This window comes from Thyridium curvatum (assembly GCF_004353045.1).
Source record: "Thyridium curvatum strain D216 chromosome Unknown NODE_77_length_194619_cov_74.347017, whole genome shotgun sequence".
Lineage (NCBI taxonomy): Eukaryota > Fungi > Ascomycota > Sordariomycetes > Thyridiales > Thyridiaceae > Thyridium > Thyridium curvatum.
This window is the reverse complement of record NW_022156832.1, coordinates 77,035-93,855: the sequence shown is the minus strand read 5'-3', so window position 1 is coordinate 93,855 and position 16,821 is coordinate 77,035. Positions and strand designations below refer to the sequence as shown.

The following is a 16,821-nucleotide window of genomic DNA, read 5'->3' as shown; positions in this document are numbered from 1 at the left end:
CTGGTCTAAACAACTTCTTGCCAAGACCCAGCCCTCATCAATACAACAGAAACAGTCAATAAGACAAGATCTTTTTTTTTTTTACACCAAAATGTTTGCTCAAACCGCCATCCTGCTCTTCACCGCCGGCCTGGCCGCTGCTCTTCCCAGCCCTACCGAGCCCGAGAACGTTGTCGCTGATCGCGTCCTTGACGCTCCCCTCGCCAAGCGGACCACGTAAGTCAAACATTGAACATCTTGACAATTTATAAACTAATGTGTATCCACAAGACACCACGGTATCGGTACTATCTTCCTCCAGGAGGGAGGCACTGGGTCTTGCGGCCAGAAGAACCCCGACTCGTCCCACATCATTGCCCTTTCCAACTTCTGGATGAAGAACCAGTCGCCTGGCCCTTTCTGTGGCCGCAAGATCCAGGTCACCAACACCGGAAGCAGCGACGGTGGTGTCCACGGCAAAGGTACACAAACTGCATTCACGGGGTTGGAACTCCAGGTTCAGTGAGCAGTATGGAAACTAACCACTTCTGTTCAGGTAACACCATCATTGCTACCGTTGAGGATACCTGCCCTAGCTGCGATGAGAACCACCTCGACTTTTCCGAGGGTGCTTGGAACGAGTTGACCAACAACTCGCCCTTCAGCGTCGTCAACATTGACTGGTGAGTCACCTTATAGACCGTCAACAACAGGATCAACAATTAATGAAAAACAGGCACTTTTGCAACGCTAACGGCCAGTGCTAAATTTCATGGCCGTAGAAGAAATGCAAGTAGGTCTATTTCAAGCAAAGCTCGGTCAAGATCACTTGTTTGAGTTGAACCAACTTTTCGGGGCACTGTTCAACACAGAAGCCCTGAGAAAACTTCCAGTGCGTGTCGGCTGGTAGAACAGAAACTATTGATAGCTACAATATAAAGTGATATCGCGATTATGATTCTGTTAAATGCGTGGCCTCGACACTACCAACTTGAGTATTGCATAGCCCGTACGATTTGGGATTTTGTTGTCTTCATCGATGCTGGACATTTCACGAAGTTGATTTTAATATTGAATAGAACAATGAGCTGGTGGGCACAGGGCCGCCATCGCACGACATACCCTCTGCATGAATCCAGATCCCTGCTGAATCCCTGTCTCTGACAGCCCCATTAGTTGAAGATAACGAGAATCATGTGACTGGTATTGCTGGCTTCTCAAGAGATAGCGACTGATGCATTGATCCTGCCTTGGGCATCTTGGCCAACCTGGGAGAAGCCTCACTCAGAAGGGGAACATATCGCTGTGGGATGAGGGATTCTCGGTCAGCTTCGCCTCTTGAGGATCAATAGGACATCAAGCAAATGGATGTAAGTGTAAGGAAAAGCTTTCAGAGACCCTCTCCGCCCCCATGGCCATGATCATGATGTGATGCATTTGGGGTGGGATGGAAAGAGTTGGCTGGAAATTTTATTTCCGGCCCTCAATGCCGGATATTGTGAATAAGCTTGGTGTCATCTTCGCACAGCGTCGGGATTCGCGCCCTCTGCGCAACACAGGAGACCAGGAGACGGCTTCCGTTACGAATAGAGAGACACGACTAACAGCAATCCTAGGCAGTATCATTGCGGAGCTTAAGCGTGGGGATAGAATTGGATAAAACGATAGATATAGTTCTTAAGAGGAGTTCAGCTCAAGGTGAGTGGCCCTTGGCTTCTGACCTCTTCCGAATCCATTCCGATTTCATATTCCTAACTAGGATTAATATGAGGGTATCACAGTAGGTTGAGGATTGTGCTGACCATGTTTGCGGAGTGGTTTGGGGAGGATTTGGCTGAGTGTTCCCGTATGGGTCCTTGTGCGCGTGCCAGGCCTTGCCAGGTTTGTGACAAATATGCTATGTTTTCCCCAAAAGCCAATCTGGAGTTCGTCGATTTCAATTAGTGGCAAAAAGCGTATTGAAAACGAGGCGGATGTAAACTTTGTGAGAGTGGCCATGCTTTTATCGTTGGTTTGTCGACCTAAAGCCATATATGGAATAACTCTTCTTGCTCGCACGTTGAAGAAACGAGGAAGCAAATACAAGATCAGTGGCTCACATCTATGAATTAAAGTCGGTAAAGGAATAGTTCGGAGAGCAAATCCGCCAACAGATGCGCGAGCATATCGACTGAGAGATTCGGGGGCTACCTGCTGAATGCGGACAACATGAACGCTCAAGAGTCTTGATTGCCCCCTGGAGGTTGACAATGATTGTCGGACGGCGGATCGGGGTGGAGTGTTCATTCAACAGCGCTTGCAAGTTGAGATGCATTCTCCGTGTTGTACTACCCTCCTGGTCAAACTCCTCAAGAGCTCGTCACTCGTGCCATTCCGTGCAAGCAGATGCCTCAACCTGTCACATCGTGCTTTGTCCCAGCCCTTTAAGAACGGGGGCACCGGCCCCAAAATGAATGAATGCCTGATCAGGAACTACAGTGTACCAATCACGCTGTGACTGCCTTGCCTCACATTGATCCCTCCCACCTTGTCCTGTTCTCTCACTGAAAGAATTTCAACTGAACATTGCATTTCGTTTTCCCTCTTGCAGTCACATCAGTTACCACATCTCCACCCGGCTCTCTATTCTTTACTAGCAAGCTGGGTCCTCTGCCTTCATTCTCATGTTCGATCTCGCATAGGCTAGTTGATCTTGATATCTGAAGCGAGCCTCCATGTTTCCGAACTGATCATGGCTTGGTTTCGCCAGTTCTATTGCGTGGGTCGCCAACTTCCCAGCCGGAGCCAGTTGCCTTCAATGTTCCACCGCCATCCCCAACTTCGCGATGGCCAACGATTCACACCCAAAATTCGCTTTTTCTCCTGTTCTCCTATTATAGCTGGCAAGAAGCGCCACTATCTCAAGCAAAAGGACAATCCTCCGACGGCCGTAAATTCTGCGAAGGCCGTAGACATATGCGGCGAGTTAGAGTCCGTCTTGAAGCTCGATCGTCGCCTTTTCGACATCGCGCGCCAGCATGGCCTCTCCGGCGGAGAATGGACAGGGGCCGCCTACATTTACCACGTTCATTTGCCTGCCATTGATAAATTCCTGCTGGAGCAAGCGTCGGCATCATCTTCGGAAAAACACAATGCGCTCTCCATCCAAAGCCGGGAGCAACTGGAGTTGTCAAAGGAAAAAGTGCACAAAGAGTGCGTGGAACACTTATCAGGAAACATCTCAAAGCCGGGCAATCAAGATCTGCTCGTGTCCCTTATCACCGCCATGTATGAGTCCAAGGTTCTACGTGACGGTACTTCAACCCCTTCCCTTTTCTCCCTCTGAAGAAGAGTGTGTCAAGCAACATTGCCCATTGATACCCCTCCTCCTTCCCATCAGATCATCACTTCCAACGCCGTGTAGGCGCAGACAATTTGCTGATATGAAAATGTGCCCCGATACTAGAAAAGAAAATAACACCCATACTGGAGGAAGTGTTCAAGCTTCAGAGTCCCATTGGCCTGCCTAGAACAATCGGTGCCCTCAACGTGGAAGGCCAGCTGTTCTTTGCCGCTTCGAAAGCGTGCTTTCAAGTCGTCGACAGCCTCAAACATCGCACTGATCAAGACCGAAGGGCTCGCATAGATGCATTAAAAGCCGCCGCCATGCCTTCCAACTCAGATGTCGTGCGACGCCTCGATCTAGGCAATGAAGTTCTCAAGGAAGGAAAAACACCAAAGATTCACCTTCCCGGCAAGCTGTCCGTCTTCAACATTGACGGCAAGCCAAAGCCTTGTTGCCTCCGATGTCAATGTCTATGTGAGGCGGAAGTTTCACCTGGCATGATCGAGGCCCAGGCTTCGAGACCTACCCCTGGGAGTTGGTTTCCGCGTCTCAGCTGCGTCGAAACAGAACTCTGCCTCAAGACCTTGGACCTAGAGGGCGTTGAGTTGTATCGAGATGGAACTGGAGAAGATACATGCCCCTGTATGAACAAAGAATAACATCAACTACATGGATTTATGCAAATGGATAAGGTAGAGGATTAGAGGATCAGAGGATCTTGTGTCTATTACCAGTAGGAATAAATTGTGCTAGTCCTCGGGCTCGTAACCTTACCTCCTCGTGATGATCAGACCCACAACGATATACACTCGTTTCGTAATTCTTGGCGATGATCCTACCAAGGCGAATAGGCGGTCAACCATCCGTATGTAGATACAGGGTGTCAGTCAGCTATCTTCTGGCACTGTGCAACCATACCATATCACCTACGGGACTCATGGAAAACACGGCATTGAGGGTCTTTTTACTCTCTCTTTCGGACAATTGATGATTTGATTGCTTGGGGGGGAGGGGGTTTGAAAGGACCTAAAGATACAGGAACGCGAAAATGATGCCGTCCATGACAAGCTGGTAGACAGGCAACAGCCAGCACCGCCTAATGCTCAAAGAAACACCTTTGAGTCACGGCTGGGGGCGGGAAGGAGGGGAGTGTTTGCCAATTGGCACATTCGACTGCGCCGCTCAAAGCTCCTTTTCTTGAGCTTGGTCTTGTCCCTGTCTCAGTGGCAGAAGCTCATGAGTGTTGATGTAGTCCAAGTAGGGCCTCAGGGCCTGCGCAGACTTGGCCACTAAATTCACAGCCTCTTGGTAATTGGCTTGTGGCTGGCCGAGATGGCGGAAAGAGGCCATGATGCAGGCAGCGCCATAAAATTCGCCCTTGCTGTCGCCATCCACCGTTGTTGACGATCGCCGAGACTCGTCTTCTTCTTCCAGTTGCAAGCTCAGGTTGCCGTCAAATAGCATCGCCGTGTCGCGTTTCCTCTGGCTGTACCTCCACAAGATTTGGTTTGTGTACTCGTCGTAGTGCCAAAAATCCAAATCGTCGTATTGATCTTCGCGAACAATCCAAAGCGGGAGCTGTGGATTCAAGAAGTCCAGGGCGACAAGATATCCCGTGAGTTCTAGGGTTTGGTCAGACCAGTCCTCTCTAGCTAGCCCTTGTGCGGGGCTAATAGAGAAATCCTTGCCAATCGGGGAGGCTAAGACTAGATCGCCTAACACAACGACGTGTTCAGGGAGAGCAATAAGCTCGTTCTCCCGGCCTTTCTGAACGACCCTCGGCCGCGGTTTGACCTTGCCACCATGAGCATTCATGTCCTTGTGTTGGTCATAGAGACGGTAAATCCACTCTCCTTGGATGCCCTCGTCCGCCCATATTCCCACTGGCGGTCCCCAAATCATCCTTCGGGTAGCGAGACAGTAATAATACTTGTCCCTATCCAGAAATGGAACTCGCGTCGGGAACAACGGCACCGGGTTGCACGTGTATATCTCGCGGTAGTTCCCACTGCTGCGGTTGGTGAAGTAGCCTGGATCGGTGAGGAACGTAACATCCTCGGGGCGCGTGAGGTCTAGCCGCCGAGCACGCTGAATGTAAGCTTCCATCGCCAACATTCTCCTCAGACCACACAACTTCTGATGCATTTCTCGATCGTCGTAGTAGTATCCCCGGGCCCGGAAAAGCTGGGGCCATGGTACCCTGATGGATGGTCGTTGAGCTGTAAGAATGGGAGGGTGTATCGCAGCTACCTGTGGGAGCCGGGAGGCAGCTGTTATTGCCACTCCAATGGATGTAGACAAGCGAGACCATGAAAAGTAACGGCTTGCAAGAGGCGAGTTCTTGATTGCTCGAGAAAAAGCTTGTAGCACTCCCGTGCAGCCAGTTGGAGACGGAGAAAGGTCAAGGTAAAGCGTGGTGGAGAGTCGGAGAGACAAGGATAAAGGTGAAAAGGAGGAGGCTTTGGAGGTGATCATGCTGACTCGAGCGGCCATGGTAGATGTTTGCGTGCTGAATGGTGATGGCGATGGCAATGGCGATGGCGATGGTGATGGCGATGAATCTGGAAATATTTGGATCTTTGGAGGTCGTGTTGTTTTTGGAGTGAACGGGGATCGCGTTGAGGGTGAGCCTAGGATGAGCCTAGGATGAGCCTTGGACGTGACGAAGATGGGAAGCACTGCAAGATTAAATGCTCGTGCACGCATGTCTCGTTCACGCACGTGATTTGGTGCTGCTGCCTTGCGTCACTCCCCTCTCCTCCCCTAAGTACCTGCACACAGAGGTGAATAGGGAAGGACGCTTGGTGGAGAGAGAGTGCGTTCAGAAAGCAGAGGCTGAAATGGGAGGCCTAAGAAGGTCACACAAACAGCGTGAGGCTTAGTCAAAGAAACCTCATAGCCTTCTAGATGAAGAGCTATTCCAGGTACAAAAGAGAGCGTTGTCCCATGCACAGACTGGTAGGGTAGTCTTGTAAACTATGACCTTAGTTCCATCGAAACTATCGCTCTTCGAAATAATGAAAGGTAGGAAATTCTTTTGGCTTTGAGTGACAACCAAGGGTGACCCGAAGAAGTGCCGACATCTTAACTTGAAACCCATGGAGTTGTCTTTGCATTGTGATACGGCTCACTTTTTGACCGTTGTTTCGTTTAATGTGGAAACAAAGCTCGGCTTCAACGCGGGCGAAGTTAAGTCGAGGATTAGCCAATCAATCACAATCGCTAGAAGCTCCCACTGGACGGATTGAAAGTCAACCGATCAGCCATAATGGGGATTGAAAAGAGATACGATACGATTCCCCAAACTCAACCGCCTGAACCAGACAGGGTAGAAAAGAACCCGCGAGAAAGGAAACGAATGTTAGAGGACCAACACGTTACTCCGAGACGAATAATATCTTCATCCCGCATCATCATATTATATCAGTGACGCCAGGCGAAAGGACTGGAGTAACTGGGAAACTCGGTGCACCACTACCTTGATCGACATCCATCGACGACACGGAGCGAGGCGAGACCATCGCCGGCAACGAGGCCGTTGCCGAAGCCAAGTCCTTCGGCTTGTCTTTTGGCAATGGCAATGGCAGAGACAACGTCGGGGGCTCTCGCTGGTACGTTGTGCTCAGCTCAAAGATCGGCCGCTGCTCCGCGTTGATTGGGGGCCGACCAGACGGCTGGAAAACTTTTGGCAGTACTCGCACAACACGTTTGGCAAACGGATCCATGACCAGAAGTGCCGGGTCGGTCTCCGGGGCAGTCTCAAGGTACGCAGGGCCGAACAGGTGGCCGAGCATCCGGAAGAGGTTCATCTTGGTCTGACCCTGCGCCGGGTCCGTCGAGCTTAAAGGTGCCAGGGAAAAGCGATTCAAATATTCCGGATCCGGGTATGGAGAAACACCCCCAACCACTGATTGCGGCTGGTAAGTTTCCAAATGGGGTTTCTGATTGCTCAAGCCGGTATACGACTGTCCTGGCGACCCAGGGTAATGAACGCTCTGCGCGTACTCGGTCGAGAACGGGTTATACTTATATTGTGCGTCTCCATAATAGTCCTTGGTCTCCGGTAATCGCCCCGGGTCATACGGTTGGGGAGGTTGCGGGTACGGGTCTTCCGGGTTAGGGCTTGGCCCATAAGGGTTCGGAGCTGACCCGTAACCTGGTGGCACAGGATAGAGCGCAGGAGGGTATGATGCCGATGCCGACGCTGACCCATAGTACCCCTTCGAGAATGGGGTTGCGGCGGACTTGTCTATGGAAGTGTAAGGCATCGGTTGCAACGCCGCATAGGGGTACTTCTGGTACTGTGGATCCTGCGATGTCTGTGCCCGGTACTGATAATAAGACGGAGTCGGGTATGCAGGCACGGTGACAGACTGTCCCGTGGCTTGTGGAACGGTTGGTTGCTGCTGTGGGATTGTGCTTGGCAGCGTGGGAACCACCACCGAAGGCGATGGGATCGGAGGTTTGCTGTCCACATACCCCTCGTCGAATTGATATGGGCTGGCCTCTGCATAGTTGTGGCGCTGCTGAACTGTCTGTCCTGGCATGGCTTGATGTGCTGGAGACATCAAGTATCGACTTGGGCTTGGCGGTTGCTGCTGAAGCACGCCGCCATCGAAGACGGGTGATACTGCCACGAGCTGTACGCTCTCTAGGCATTCAATGATCTCGGTATTCTGCATCATCCTGGCAATCTCCAATGCGGTCAACTCTTGGTCAACAGGTCGAGCATATTGGAGTCCTAACGCCTCTTCGAGCTTGAAATACCATGGCTGCTTCTTGGCAGGTGATGCGCCCCCATTGCAGAGCTCACGCACACATTGCAGCGCGCCGCAAGAAGTTGCAATGTGAAGCGCCTTGTCAAGGGCTGGGAGCGGGGTCTTAAGCGAGAATGGGCGCGTGTTATCCGGCTCGAGGAAAACCTTGAGACACTCAACATGATCGAACATCGCCGCAAAGTGAAGTGGCGTCAGGCCCAGCAGGCCTGTCTGTGCTCCGAATGCAGCATGTCTTTGTGCCAGTGCTTTGACGACTTCTGTGTGGCCACCGCGACAGGCCGCATGGAGTGGAGTCAAACCTAGGTCATCAGCTAAGTTGACCTCAGCCGATCGTGAAGCTAATGCCTTGACTGAAGATATGGACCCAGCTGCAGCAGCATGCCACAGCGGAGAGCGGCCGTACCGGTCCACGCAGTCTATTCGGCTGGTCTCGATACTGCAGCATATGCCCACGAGGTACTCGACAACCGCAAGGTTGTCAAACGCTGCTGCGCGATGCAGTGGTGTCTCGTCTCGTGAGTTTCGCACAAAATGATACGTGCGCGCTTCTGACCTCTTCCATAGATAGTCAAAGAACTCGTTGCCCCGAGAGAATGACATGCAGTATGCAGCGGAGAGATGGATCGGGGTATCTCCTTCGTCTTTGGACCGTCCCTGTACCATCTCGCCCAGCATTGACTCTCCGGCATGGGCGTAGTTGCCACTCAACGCTCTCCACTGAGCCACGCTGAATATGGCCGCGATGTGCAAACAGTTCCAGCCTCTTCGAGTCACCGAGTCGACCCGAGCTCCACTCTTGATCAACTTCTCGATACATTCGGGTGATCTGCCAATCAATGCCCAATGCAAGGGTTTGAGTCCGAATGGATCGTCCGTAGTTGCTTCGATGTCAGCCTCGCGCTGTAAGGCATCCTGAACACGTTCAAGTTTGCCTTCGAACAGTGCAAGGGCCAGTTCTTCGGTCAATTCTTCTGGGGTCGAAGCCTCAACCTCTCCGCCTTTGGTCCAGGCTCGGACACCATCAATAAACTTGCGTATATCAGCCCCAGCACTCCTCACCATCCCCTGGACGCCGATGTTCGATTTGGTTCGGACGGCCATCTCGAACCCCGGAGGCCTATAAGGCTCCTGTAGGAGCATCGGGTCTTGCAGTGCCCAAGGAGATGTAAGAAGACGAACTTGAAATTCCTTGAGAAATGGAATGCGCAGAGTCTGCGAAGGCGAGAGAAAGAGCTTCGTTCCTGGATGGGAGGCAACATGGATGCCATCGGGGATCGATACACCTTCCATCTCAGGTTTTAGATTTACTGAAACTGAGACATAAAGCCGACCTTGCAGCGGTAAGGCCTCGACGATCGCAGCAGTGGCAAGCCTGGCGTCATCTCCAAAAGCGGTCTGGAGGGTAGTCGATGTCATAGCCACATTGAGATTGACCAGTCCAGTTATTCGTTCGTTCAGGGCTGCTAAAGCCGAGGCCAAGGTGTTGCCTCCGAGCTTGGACCGACACTGAAAGCACCACGCTTCCCAATTCATCGAATCGATACGCCGCAGCCCGATAGCAACATCAACGGTGTCCTCATCGGAGAAGGGATTCTGAAAGCGGAAGAGACCCATCGCTTTCACCTTGCGGGCGTATTTGACTCGGAACGTCAATGTCGACGGGTTCCACTGCCCAGCTGGATAGATGTCCTTCAAGAAAAACTGGGCATCGTGATAGACTGGCGAGATTCGAAACTCTGGAAGATGATAGTAGACGGGCTGTGGCCTGACAAAAATGGTTCGGTAACCCTCGTTTGGGATGAACATGGACTGCGAAGGGGGAAGACGTTTCTGCGTTTTCGTTTCTAATCTCCCATACTGGTCCTCGGAAAGACGCCGAATCTTGATACATGGGCACTCGAGAACATCGCCGGTTCTGACGAGGCAGTCCAGTATCGCCCAGTAGTCTTCTTCCATTGGGTTTTGATCCATCGTTGCCACAGGACGCAGGTACAGTTGGACGCGCAGGCCGTGGTTGGTCTTGCCTGACGGCGCGCTGGCGAAAATGGGGGACGGGGGTAAGGCTTGTATCCCTCCGCAGAACTGGAACTGAGCCGGCGATTGTGCAAGGAGGCCGTAGAGAGCATCCGGGTCATCCTCGTCTTCGCCGACGGCGTTCCAGGCGTAGATGGACGCGTCGTCTGTGTTCTGAATGATCTCTTCCTGCAGCCGTTCAAAGGCTCGGATGCCCTCTCCGTAAAGAAGCGGCATGTTGACTCGGAAGAGTCCCATGAGGCTATATGCTGCGTCCTCCAGTCTGGTAGTTTGCCTGTGTGCCGCCCATTGCATCCTGGCAGCAACGCTCAGCTGCGTGGGGTCGATCCGACCATTGAGGATCTCTATGTCGATGCCGGTGATATCGCTGACGACATGCGTAAACGCCGGGTCGTCCCCTTTAGACCCAATATGACTCCAATCCTGGGCAAAGAAGTGCACGACCTGAGGCGCCACTAGCTCTTGGAGAGTCCAACCACGCGTGAACCATCGGCTTCGTCGGAACGTCGACTCTGGCGCTGCCCAGTCCTCTTTCTTCGCGGGCGTGACGTCGGTCAAAATCGCGAAACATTCGGCAGCTTGATGATACCACTGATACATGGAGTTGATGGCCTCGGACAGCTCGGCGCTGCTCGTCTTGTCGATGCAACATGTGTCGATCCAGATGTAGCCCAGCCCTTGGAGCAGGGCCTGATTGGCGGCGTCTTTGACTTTGACGAATCCATTCTTGTCGGCGATCTTGCGTTTGCGTTTGTCCAGAGGCTGCGGCACCCGGCTCTTCATGTGCTGCAGGTCCTGTAGCGTCAATTCCTCATCGCCCCAGGTGTGCGACAAGATCGCGTAGGGCGGTACGGCGTCATCGCGGACGTCGACGAGCTCAAGCTTCCTCGCGTCCAAGAGCCTCATTCCGGCGATGGAGCAAAGCTTGCCATAGACGTGATGCTGCCGGTGGGAATGCACCAAGAGAGGGGTCCATGATGGACATACAAGTGGGAAGCGTCAGGAGTTGAGGTAAGGGAAGTCTAGACAGTGATGGACTCCAATAGTTGACAGCTGATCCAGGTCATTTCATGCACGATGAAGCCAATCAGAGAGTGAGGTGGCGGTGGCGGCGACATGGGTCTGTCAGCCGCACGTTCAGCTAGGCTCAAGGGTTTCCACGCAAAGATTGTTCAACCAACTACACTCACACTCATAGGCCGATTCAGATCGAGCGGTTCACCTAACGAACTGAATCACGGTCGCTCGAGCTGTCGCGCCGCGGCTTGAACGCACTGACCAGTCCTACCGCGATTGGCATGTGTGCGATCGTCGATATCACAATCCGACCTGGTCTCATAAGCCCAACACTGCTTCGTCTGTCCCTTTCAGCAAACCCGACGTCCCGCCTGGTCTTCCCATGACGTGCTCCTCCACGGGCTACCGTTTCCACAGGTCTCGTGCAATTGGTCAAATACGAGGACCATTCTCCTGCTGATACTGTTGGACGGCTTCATGAATGTCAGTAACGAGATGCTCTTTCCCTGCCATCACTTAAATACTAGCACTGATCATGCCAACAGAGGGTGTAATACCGGGTGGATGGTGCGTCCCTTCGTTGCAAGGCTGAGCTGCATGATTGGAGCACTGGGTGTTCCGCTTCATCTTCTAAGGTTACCAACTGGGTGGCAAGAAATCGCCAGACCCGGTCCTGGGCTCTGGCCCGACGGGCTATTAATCTGGGACGACCTTCTCTCCGCCAGATCCAATGTCCGCAGCGCCGGTCGAGAGTCTCATCCTCGAATTAGTTAGTCCCTGTCTCGGCCAGCCTTATGCGCGACGTTAGTGTTGACGCCGGTTGATGATTCATCTTTGTCTGACATACCACCAAGCTTCGACCGCTCACGCCAGGACCACGGCGCAGAAACTAACGGGAGTGCAGCACTAATTTCCTATTACATGATCAGACGAATCTGTATGTATGAAACCAACTGAAATTTTACCCGCTCACACCATCAAAATGTGCTGTGCTCTCGTCAGCATCACAGGGACAGTCGGCCTGTGCCGGAACCATCGGCTCGTCTCGTCACAAAAGCAATGCTATCGATAAAGTTTAAGCATCGATGATAAAGTTGTACAGATGCATCTGGGTGTGATTGCCGATCAAGGATGATTGCGCAATGGTGATGCAGCCCGGAAGTACGGTCATGTCGCCGACGACGGCAGAGCATTATACTTTCCCACCAACGAAGATATAAGACACGAGACGGACTCGCCAGATCAGGTCTGTCCTCTGTATGTCTTTCCATTATTCAGACACTACCAGCAATCGTACTTATTTTACTCGGCCTCAAAAGACACCAGGAAGCACATCACAATGAAGGTTTCGCTCTTTATTACTCTGCCATTTGCTCTTGGAGCCACCGCGGCAGCCGTAGCCGTCGAGCCCCGCGACGACTTCTCCTGGCAGTGCGTCCGTCGCTACTGCGACGGCCTCAGCGGATACAACGGGGGCTACAACGGAGAGGGCGGCTATGGCGACGGTTACGACCCCAGGCTGTGCTGCGACGAGGTGGATCAGTACTGGTACGGCTACTGCAACAGGTACAATTACAACTGCCAGTGCGGACAGGGCTGCGACCGCCAGGACGACGAGGACATCATCTTCAACAGTTTCAATGTGGATTGATCTGGATGACTAGATCACGGGACAGCAACCAACTGCGGCTGTACATGGATGGTTGTTGATGGTGACGTTCTGCTACATCGATCGGACATTCATCAGAGAACGATGAAAAGGGAAAGGATTATTCAGATTGCAATGTATGTAATGATAATTCAACTCCAACTTTCGGTGTGTCAAAGCTTTAGGGATGAAGTGCGTTCATCTATGTTTGCATGTATGTGCTCTGAGTGCTTCGTATTGAAAGCCACCACCAAGGACTCATTCTCAATGTGAGACACGTATCTTGGTTCCTTTTCCTTCCCAGTGCCGTGGAACCGGATTCACGGGCCAGAAGTCTAAAACGACTTAACCAGTTGATTGACTAGGATGCTGTCTTGCCGCACTACTGGGAATGTTCGCGCACACACTCTGGATCTGGCCACCCTGCCCTACGCCGGGGCGGTGTATTCCCTAAGAAAGTATATCAAAACACTTCAGTAATCATCATAGTTTCGCATTCGGCCGAGACCATGTAGCTTTTGTCATCTTTTTAGTCATGCCCTGGGATACTTTCGCGCTTTAACTCGCCGCAGGACCAGACTTCGCCGCCTCCGGCGTGAATCGGTCCCAGATTTCCGGACACTCTCAGTTTACTGTAGGCCCAGATCCATTGCAATAGCGCATGTCTAGTAGCTAGGTAGTAACAGGAGAACAATTCAGGATGTAGGATCTGTCCAGATCTTCCTCGAGCAACCAAGACCGTCTTCAAACTGGTACCGTAGAGAAAGGGGCGGGTAGCTACGGGGGTGATCAACATGTTAGTAGAACGGCATATTCGGCGATGCTACTGCCCTTTTTCTCAGGGGTATTAACTCTATGGAATGTTGACTTTAGCAACCATGCTGCTCAAACTTGAACAATACGCGCTTTGAATTTATTTACATGCTTAGTCTCTCATATCTAAGACCCTAAACAGGTCCAGAAATACAGACAGCTTCAGTCACAGTATCCTTACATGCCTGCAATAATAACAACACCGCAGAGTCTCTCCTGCATGAACTGGTCTAACGCTAATATGGGACAGAGGTAAGAAGAGTTGACACATAATGGTACGTATCTTTCATAAGCAAAAGCCATTTCTTTTCAACACAGCGCGCCGCCGTTCCCCATCACCCATCGACATCGTCTTGCAAAGTGTGCTGTGCCGTATGCCCTAGCTGCGCAACTTGCTCCGCCGCGTGCTGCTGTAGGACCCTCTGCAGCACGTGGCCAGACCCTGCCTTGGGCCACACCGCGCTCTCCACAGAGAGGAGATTCATGCGGCCTTCCCAGTTCTGCTCGCCCTCCTCCATGAACTGGATCCCGAGCTTCTTGATGGCGTATATGGCGTCCGTGGTCTTGGTAGGCCAGGTGTGGTTCTGAGGCACGGAGACCTCGAGCCCAAAGAAGTTCATCCGCTCGACGTCGAAACCCCGGAGCATCTTGACGAGGGTGGGGAGCATGTTGTCGATGTCCCGCACGGTAAACAGCAAAGAAGTGACGGTAGGAGGGATGATGTCCTTCAGGAGCCGAAGCTTCCTCTTGCCGGGGTGCTGGTATCCGCCGTCCCACTCCGGGTAGCCCTCAATATACGACGGCCCAAGCAGGATGTCGAAGGTAATAGCCAGGACCTGGAGGGCCTTGAAGCCAGACATGTCATCGAGGGTGGTACCGATCTCGTTATAGTAGTTGGACGTTGTGGTGACGACGAGCTTGCGGAGGTGACGGCCCGCGTGTTTCTGTATGGTGGCCAGGATGGCACCAATGTCGCAATTGCGACCGCAGCTGTATTTTTTCACCTCGTGGTGGTAGCGAACGTCTTCGAGATGCGGTAGCCTCGACAGAAGGTCGGCAAAAGCGCTCGCTTTGACGGCTGAGTGTCGCAGGTCTAGTTCGCGCAAGTTTGGACTGAAGGCTGAATACCGCGGATAAAAGACGTCTCTGTGCGTCGCGTTGCACGCATGGCAACCGATAAGGAGGAAGTGCTCCAGCGACGGAAGGGCCAGGAAAGGTGCACATGACGTGAGCGACGACTCGGTCAACCCATGGCTCTCCTGCAGGTTGATAACCAGCGGGACAAATGCGAAATCTCGGAGCCTCCCCAGTGACATACCGGAAAGCTGTTCATCGCTGGCTCGCTTGACAATGAGGTCCAAGAGATTCCAAATGTCCCTGTTCGCCAGGGCCGGATCATTGCTATCACTCTGCCTTACGAGAACGTCGACAATGTCCCACAAGGCGCCATTCCCACGGGTTGGCGCTTCGTCAACATCGGTAGGGAGCCTCGTCCACCCGGTGGGCAGGTTTAGATAGACAACATTGGGAAGAAGGGTCAGGAGGAAGACGGTTGCTTCCAACCCCTTGGGGTCCAGCATCTTGGCGAGCCACTTATCCGGGTCGATGCCGGCCTCGGCGATATACGAGGACTCTTCAACGAGTCTGCGCAGAGGGCCGCCATACTTGGCCTTGTACGCCTTGAGAAGGCCCAGCGGTGGACCGACCCCGTCGCCGACCTGCTGGTGGCGGACGGAGCAGGCATTGTCTGCGCTGAGGTTTGCCCTTACGATGTACCGACCGGCGATGGGGTCTTCGGCAATGGCATGCAAGAGCTCGACGGCATTCTTGACCTGGTCGTGCCGCAAGGTGTGATAATCAACGTTGTGAAAGCGGGCCCTCAGCTCGCGGTGCCTGCGGAAGTAGCGCTCGCCGGCACGGTAGAAGGCCTTGCAGGTGCATCTGAGCTGGGAGAAGGACTCGGGGATGGTCTCCTGTATGATCTGGTCCAGGATCTCCAGAGGCAGTGTCTCAATGGGGATCGTCTCGATGGGCACTTGCATGTTCCTGGCCAGGAGCCGAGGGTACGGGAGGAAGACGGGCCCGGGATGACGCAGGTGTGACGTCCGGGGGCGGCGCAAATGAGGCTCGAGAACTTTGGGGTAGTAAGGACGGAAGGAATAGTACGAGAAGTCGTCTGGCGTCATCTGTCAGCTCCGCGCAGGTGATGCCCGGACGATATCTAGAGCGTAGGGTTGATCCGGAATGACTGGTGGGATGGCCTCGAGAAGAGTTGATGTATGGAGTACTGGTGATCAGGAAGAGTAAGAGTGGTTTTGGGCTGTTGGTCGCCTCAATCCTGAACTTGTTGAAGTGGGGAAAAGCAGGGACCTGTCACGCCTCCTGTCCATCGGCCAGGTGGGCCTCTCTCCCAGGTGGTTTGCGGGTTAGTGCAGGTGGCGTGTGTTCAAATATTAGGTGCCCAGGTCGTTATAGTTAGCACTCGCTTTTTCGGGGCGGGCAATTCGGGGTCCATTTCGGCCACTCATGGTTGGTGTCGTGTCGTGAGACGCTTGTCCTTTTGCTTTCGTTTTGCCCTCTTGGTGATGATGGTCTTGTCGGGGATGAAGCCTGACTTGGCGACTGCTTTCATCATCTTGCCAACCCATTCTCATTGGTGGTGAGCTGATGCTGCATGGGCTGGGGTCCATGACCTGCATTTGATTGCGCGCACGAGATCAGGAGGTCACTAATCCAGCTCCGCATTGTGATTGCGCATCTACTTGTAGATCCAGATCTCTCGATAATAAACGAGTACAAGCCAGATTGTGATATGATCAATTGGCTTGTGGAGTAGTGGAGCGCAATGTATCATGATGAATGCTGGCAGATAGAAGATCATAAGTAGCCTGGGAAGCTTGTTCGACACTATGTATATAAGTAGATCAGGTTCATCAGTTACTTGTTTCTATCCAGACTCCTAGGAAGCCAAGCTTTCACCTTATTTACGGTGTGTAGCACCAGACGCGAAGCATCCGAGATCAGAGACGGACTCGGCTCCGGCATCGCACAGGCTTGTCGGACTGTTGATGTCATCTCGAGTGCCAGCCAAGCTACCTAGCCTAGGTAGGTAGGTAGGCTGGAAAAAGCGCACGCACCAGCTGTCCCGTCTCGGTCTCAGCCATTGCGCGAGATGAAGAGCGAGATTAAACACACCCTCCAGGGGACTGTCAGAATCCTTCAGAGTC

General features: G+C 52.8%; 6 protein-coding genes across 6 annotated transcripts; 3 read left to right on the top strand and 3 right to left on the bottom strand.

Moving 5' to 3' along the window:
• Window positions 1–91: 91 nt before the first annotated feature.
• Window positions 92–746, top strand: E0L32_010008 (uncharacterized protein; the record flags this gene model as incomplete). Its single annotated transcript, XM_031132579.1, has 4 exons — window positions 92–216; window positions 271–461; window positions 536–662; window positions 716–746. The coding sequence occupies 4 exons, from the start codon at window positions 92–94 to the stop codon at window positions 744–746; spliced, it is 474 nt and encodes a 157-aa protein (XP_030990232.1).
• A 1,964-nt stretch (window positions 747–2,710) lies between these two features.
• E0L32_010007 (uncharacterized protein) lies at window positions 2,711–3,963 on the top strand (the record flags this gene model as incomplete). Its single annotated transcript, XM_031132578.1, has 2 exons — window positions 2,711–3,272; window positions 3,425–3,963. 2 exons carry the CDS (start codon window positions 2,711–2,713, stop codon window positions 3,961–3,963), a joined length of 1,101 nt encoding a protein of 366 aa, XP_030990231.1.
• Window positions 3,964–4,486: 523 nt separating this feature from the next.
• Window positions 4,487–5,797, bottom strand: E0L32_010006 (uncharacterized protein; the record flags this gene model as incomplete). Its single annotated transcript, XM_031132577.1, has 1 exon — window positions 4,487–5,797. One exon carries the CDS (start codon window positions 5,795–5,797, stop codon window positions 4,487–4,489), a length of 1,311 nt encoding a protein of 436 aa, XP_030990230.1.
• A 920-nt stretch (window positions 5,798–6,717) lies between these two features.
• On the bottom strand, window positions 6,718–11,022 carry E0L32_010005 (uncharacterized protein; the record flags this gene model as incomplete). The annotated part of the gene is made up of 1 exon (XM_031132576.1): window positions 6,718–11,022. One exon carries the CDS (start codon window positions 11,020–11,022, stop codon window positions 6,718–6,720), a length of 4,305 nt encoding a protein of 1,434 aa, XP_030990229.1.
• A 1,450-nt stretch (window positions 11,023–12,472) lies between these two features.
• On the top strand, window positions 12,473–12,784 carry E0L32_010004 (uncharacterized protein; the record flags this gene model as incomplete). Its single annotated transcript, XM_031132575.1, has 1 exon — window positions 12,473–12,784. The coding sequence occupies one exon, from the start codon at window positions 12,473–12,475 to the stop codon at window positions 12,782–12,784; it is 312 nt and encodes a 103-aa protein (XP_030990228.1).
• A 1,145-nt stretch (window positions 12,785–13,929) lies between these two features.
• On the bottom strand, window positions 13,930–15,636 carry E0L32_010003 (uncharacterized protein; the record flags this gene model as incomplete). The annotated part of the gene is made up of 1 exon (XM_031132573.1): window positions 13,930–15,636. The coding sequence occupies one exon, from the start codon at window positions 15,634–15,636 to the stop codon at window positions 13,930–13,932; it is 1,707 nt and encodes a 568-aa protein (XP_030990227.1).
• Window positions 15,637–16,821: the final 1,185 nt, after the last annotated feature.